General features: G+C 32.8%; 1 protein-coding gene across 1 annotated transcript; it reads left to right on the forward strand.

Moving 5' to 3' along the window:
- The first annotated feature begins 252 nt into the window (after positions 1 to 252).
- LOC113847835 (uncharacterized methyltransferase At1g78140, chloroplastic) lies at positions 253 to 3511 on the forward strand. Its single transcript, XM_027477134.1, has 8 exons — positions 253 to 529; positions 633 to 736; positions 845 to 985; positions 1189 to 1273; positions 1862 to 2055; positions 2198 to 2309; positions 2704 to 2811; positions 3128 to 3511. The coding sequence occupies exons 1-8, from the start codon at positions 356 to 358 to the stop codon at positions 3266 to 3268; spliced, it is 1059 nt and encodes a 352-aa protein (XP_027332935.1). The 5' UTR covers positions 253 to 355; the 3' UTR covers positions 3269 to 3511.
- The last annotated feature ends 2725 nt before the right edge of the window (positions 3512 to 6236 follow it).

The following is a 6236-nucleotide window of genomic DNA, read 5'->3' on the forward strand; positions in this document are numbered from 1 at the left end:
TTATTTATTATTTTTCAAAGAAAAACTTTGAGGTTGAATTAATCATAAAAGAATAAATTTTTAATTTTTTTAAAACTAATCTTAAAGATTTGATAATAGTAAGTTTTGTTAAAAATCAAAGTATTATCATATTAAAAATTATAATAATTAATAAAAAATTACTATTTTGAACTTCTTAGAATTAGTTTAGAGAATAATGTTAATATTATTAAAAAAAAAAAAAAGCTCCAGGGGATATGTTGACACGTGACACGTCCACGGTCCACCCCCTGGAAACTTGAATCCACATGACATCAATGCGACGCATCCCTCCGCAAAGATTCCGATTTGTGTTCTGATAGGCATCGCGTCGATAATGGCCATAGGCGTAGCAGTTACCGGTATGTACACGCTCACTCCACGACTCTCTTCATTCAAGCACCCCACGCGCCACTGCTCACCCACTCCTTTCACTGCAAAGCTTCCGCTTCCACTTCGATTTCGAGCTTCTTCTTCTACGGCCGTCATCGACACCGAAACCAATCCAACAGTAACACATCTTCTCCCTCCAATCCCTAAATTCAATTTCCTCATTCCATACATATTAATTCTCGTTCGAATACTTTGTCAAACAATGTAATTTCGTCGTTTAGGATTCCATCGTAGAAGAAAAGGAAGTTAGCCGGAGCAGTAACTCATTGGCTTGTCCCGTTTGTTATGATTCGTTGACATGGAACGCTGTTCCTGGTTTGTCAGTGTGAGTTAATAATAATAATAATAATCAATTATATGTGTGAATTTATGTATTCACTAATTGTTAGGTGGTTAACTAGTTTCTGTTTCTTCATTTGAAAATTTGATGCAGTGATACTATTCCTGGATCCGCTTTAAAATGTAGCACGTGTCAGAAAACATATGTCGGTAACCAAACGCATCTTGATCTCACCACAACAAGTGGAGCTAAGAGCTACGGTGAATCCATGCCAGCTTCCACAGAGCTTTTCAGGCATTCCAGTTCCCTTTCTTTTTCTTCATATTAAATGTTTTGTTTTAAAAAATCTGCTGGCTAATCTTTACTTGCATTTGATCATTTTAGTTTGTTAATAATGACACACTGCTGCATAACAGTATAATTTGTTGTCTAGATGTTGCAAAGTTGAATTTGAAGTTGACTGGCTACTTTTTATGCATACTTGTTTGTTGAATCAGGGTGCCATTGATATCATTTCTCTATGAGAGGGGCTGGCGTCAAACCTTTTCTGTATGGGGTGGTTTTCCAGGTCCTGAGAAAGAGGTCAACCATATGTCTCTGTTCCTAATGACAATACCCTCTTGATGAACCCCACATTTAAAATGAAAAATAATACATATTTTTTCCCATTTATAAATTCTATTGTTTGTCCTTTCTCTTCCTTTTTCTTCAATAAGCTACTATCATAATAGTCATTCTTGATATTTATTACATCGCTTTCTTTAGAGTTTAGAGAAACATCATAAACTGATTCAAAAATTTGATATAAACTAAAAATTTGAGCGCATCAAACTGAGTTAAAAATAAGTTATCTGGATTCAATAAGCTATCCACATTAGCTACTATATGCCCAGACTTAGCCAGTGGATGTCTCGAGAGCGATATTATTCAGTTTGTCTTATTTACCTTTTGGTGATTGGTGAGAAGAATATGAATTTGGACACAGTGCTGCAATATATGATGAAACTGTTTAAAATTCTAATGAAATATGTCTTCTACATCATGCTTCTTGTTGTATGTACTTTTAAAGGAATAGCTGACTTATTTGGTTGATGTGTGACCGTTTCATTGTTCATTTCCTTTTGATGGGCTTTAACAGCTAATGGTGCCTTCCTCTGAATTTGAATGCAGTTTGAATTGATGAAGAGTTTCCTGAAGCCAGTATTGGGCGGAAATATCATTGATGCTAGCTGTGCAAGTGGATTATTTTCAAGATTATTTGCAAAAAGTGGGCTGTTTTCTTTGGTTGTTGCTCTCGACTATTCAGAAAACATGTTGCAGCAATGTTATGAGTTCATTCAGCAGGAAGAGAACTTTCCAAAAGAGTACACAATTTATATTTCTAAATCAAATAGAATTTTAATATATCAATATATCTAACTTTAGAATTCAACGTTCTAAGGAAACTGTTTCAGACATACCTTTTATTCATAATAAGTTATATTTCCTTAATATTTGTGTCGTCAGGAACTTCATCTTGGTTAGAGCAGACATATCTAGACTCCCTTTTGTTTCAAATTCTGTTGATGCTGTGCATGCTGGTGCAGCTCTCCATTGTTGGCCTTCACCATTAGCAGCTGTAAGTCAATAATTATTCATTAATGTTTGGATTTTACATAAAAATATTTCATTTGTTTAAAATATCTGTGACAGTGGCTTTGGGAAATCATTTAACCATGGTTTTTGAGATGTTAACAAAAAGTTCTTATACTAGGCTAGGGTAGAAAAAGGAATCCCAAAAGGTTTATGCAGTATTGTGTCAGCAATGATGAAGAACATCTTTCATACCCTTAATGATGCTAGCTGATTTTAAATACAGGCTACTTCAATTTTTTTGGATAAATTACTTCAGTTGATTTGTCACTCTGCAGTATACATAGTTTGTCAGATAGTCATGCCTAGCAAGCATCATTTTGTTTAGTCTGTACATCGACCCTTTTTTTCTACATAATTTCTGTGATCTGTTGTTACAGGTAGCTGAAATAAGTCGTGTTTTACGACCCGGAGGCGTATTTGTCGCAACCACCTACATACTTGATGGGCCTTTTACTGTTATCCCATTTTTAAGAACACTACGTCAGGTATAAAAATTTATTTACTTTGCTCAGTTGTTTTTTGTTGCTATTTCTTAATTTGAACCTGCTAGCTTAAATTCTTTCTCTCAATTATAATAAGTTAATATTAATTTAGTTCCTCAATAACATGAAATGAATTTAGTCTCTCAATCTCACGTTTGTGCATGGGAGGATGATTTTGATGTCACTTTCCATGACTGAGTTATTAAAAGTGATGTCAAGTGTCAACTCAATCTTTCACTGACTAGAATGAATGTGTATCCCTGAAAATTTTATTTTAATTCTACAAGTTTTGATTAGTGGGATGTGTTTTGCACGTTAGACTACGAGGCAAGTGTCCGGGAGCTTCATCTTTCTCTCTGAACGTGAACTTGAAGATCTCTGCAGGGCGTGTGGGCTGGTTGGATTTAAATGCATTAGAAATGGGCTTTTTGTGATGATTTCCTCCTCAAAGCCCAATTAAGGTATCTGACACCATGATTTCAAACTGAATAGAAGAAACTTAAATCATTCTCAAAAACTAGCTCGCAGAGAAAGAGGACTACCCTGTCTCTTATATTTGTACATTATTTGTGAATATTCTTCACAATACAATGTAAAGTGAAAATTTTCCTTCAAAGGAAGATAAAAATAAGGCCTTGAAAGTCTTTTTGTGTAATATTCACAATGTCACTTTTTTGCTAGTGTGATTCATACTAAACATTTGATCAAAAACCATTTCTAAACAATTCTCTTCCTCTGAAAACATCTTAAATTTGACCTCGTAGTCAAGCAATCCCAATAGGGTGCAGAACTGCTAAAACTATACACCTAAATGTGAGAATAGAAACTGCTGGTAGAGCAATGTAGAGATCGTCATCAAATTCAACATCAACATTCTGTGGTCCCTAACATACAGCTCTTCTGAATCAAACTCTCTGTCCATGGGTAAGCTATCTGTTTCCGTTTGCTATCTTTGATTCTACTTGAGCCTACATCTGAGTTTGTTCTTCTGTCTCTTGGATAGGGTCTATAAAGAAACCAGTAGATGAAACAGCACTGAGCTATTTTAAAATCCTGTTACCCCGTATAAAGCCTAGGCCAATGATGCTAGCTATCTGTTTTTTCGTTGTTAAGCTTTCTATCTGTTTTCTTTTTTTCTTTTTACAATGGCGGGGTGTGGGAATTGAGAGAGGGGAACAGGGACGTGGTTTTTGCAAAGAACTGAGTTTGAACTTTGGTACATTTCATATTCCTTTAGCTTACCACTAAACTATCGTGGAAGCAAAAGATGATAATATAGACTCAAAAGATCATCCAAGGCATACACCATGGAAAAATTGGACTAATGGACATACAGTTGACAATTAAACCTAATCATAAGTAACAAACTCAAAGTCCAGTAAACGTCCCAACAAAAGTTGGAAGGTGTGAAGGATATGAAATCTGTGGTAATTTACTACCTCGCATGGACATAAGCAGTGACTAGGATATACGTGCCAATGGTAACTTGAATGAATTATAGTCAGCTAATTTACTATTAACAAAAGTCACTTAGTAATGATGACTAAATCATTTACTTAAGACCTAAACTAAACAAAAAAAAAACTAAACTTTAAAAATTTCTTAAAATAAAAATTTATTTATGATAAAATATTTATAAGTATAAAAAAATTATTTAAACCAATTAACCTAATTTGGTGCGACATGGTATAGAAAAAAAAAATTAATTAGGTTTCACATTTTTTTCAAAATGACTTTGTTCTCCTGTAGATACGTATTTTATGCATGTACCACCAAATTAATAATACGTGTTTAATGAAAAAAAATTGGTTATTATTAAGTACTTCAAATATATGGATTAAAACTATACTTTTTAGGTAATATTAATTATCTTAAAAACAAAATACTAAATTTTAAAATATTAAATAATATCAAAAACTTTAAATTTTATTTGATATTTTTTTTTTCTTTTGTCAATACACTCATAAAGCTCTTAGAGGTAAAAAGTTGAGATACCAAAAAATGTCATAGAATATCATAGTAACAATTTTCTTTTTTATCATTATTCCCAGCTTTGTAAAGTTTTACAATAAGATGTCAGTTTTCTAAATCAGTCTCACGTCCCAGGATAAAACCCATACATTCCAAACAATTATCACGATGCTAATAAGTTTATTCATACACGGTTTTAACACATCTTTGTTAAGGAGAATGATCATGTACCCGTAACTGTAAATTTAAAAGGATACTATATATCTTCCGTAACTGTAAATTTAAAAGGATACTATATATCTTTTTAAATTCAAAATTGTAATGGATTTAATATTTTAGAGATTAAAAAATATTTATGTTTTTTAAATAAATTATTAATTTATTTATTTAATATAAAATTAATAATAATTATTATTTTGTGCATGAAAAGACATAATCCCGGTAAAAATTAGCTTTTTGTTGTTGAATCATTGAAGAGCGGCTGGAAGCAATTCCATTGCTCACTTCTTAAAAGTTAAATGTCACTGAAAATAAATAGATGATTGCATGTCACCTGTTTGTATTAGATTTTGTAAAATAAAAAGAAAGAGAATTTTTAATTAAGACCCCCCCACCCCTATTTTGTATAATAGGGATATACTAACATCTATATAATATATAGTATTACTTTCTTTGTTGTCTTTTGTACAATATGACTAATTTTAAAAATCCACAGACTTAAAGATATATATATATATATATATATAATTTTAATAATAATAGTTTCTCAAAATAAATAAACTAGAGAGCAATCATTACCTAGTAAGAAATAAGTGACCCAATTCCCAAACTGCTCTCATTTGTTTTACTGACCTAAAAGGACAATAATCAAGTTACAACCATTCGAAGAGAATGGAAAATAGAAGAGAGAGAGAGAGAGAGAGAGAGAGAGAGATGGAATTCGAAATCAACAAAAAGACAGTCTTAAAAAATCATAAGAATTGAACAAGACAAAAACAAAAGTGAAAGAGAACTGATGTCTACCTATGCCCCAGATACATATGCATTTTCTTCATGTGGAAAGGGGAGAGAGAGAGAGGTGCGAGTGCGGGGAAAAAGAGAAAGAAATGCAATAAATAGCCATTCAGCAATTTTAATGGCTGCGTCACTTACATATATAGCATGACACTGTAAACTGAGAAAACAGAGGAGTGCAGTTTGCAGAGGAGAAAATGGCGAAAAAGTTGGAGAGGAGGGAGGGTGATATCATTGCAATTCGCTATATATCAGATTATTCTCTGCCACGGACCCCCCATCATTCCAATTTCCGAAAGGGCAAGACTCACATGCCACCATGTCCTCTATGTTTCCTTCCTTCATATTCAACTGCCCTATCAAATAACAATAATCTCTTTTTAGTATCATCATCAACGATGACAAAATTATTCTTTATTCTCGTTACGAAGTGTTTCTCAATT

This window comes from Abrus precatorius, unplaced genomic scaffold (assembly GCF_003935025.1).
Source record: "Abrus precatorius isolate BTA unplaced genomic scaffold, Abrus_2018 Scaffold10, whole genome shotgun sequence".
NCBI lineage: Eukaryota > Viridiplantae > Streptophyta > Magnoliopsida > Fabales > Fabaceae > Abrus > Abrus precatorius.

Bases quoted from the DNA above. Each gene is read 5' to 3' on its own strand.
- LOC113847835 (XM_027477134.1), top strand. From the start codon at position 356: ATGGCCATAGGCGTAGCAGTTACCGGTATGTACACGCTCACTCCACGA. The intron at 986-1,188 runs GCATTCCAGTTC...TTGTTGAATCAG, and splicing joins GCTTCCACAGAGCTTTTCAG to GGTGCCATTGATATCATTTC. The intron at 2,310-2,703 runs GTAAGTCAATAA...CTGTTGTTACAG, and splicing joins GGCCTTCACCATTAGCAGCT to GTAGCTGAAATAAGTCGTGT.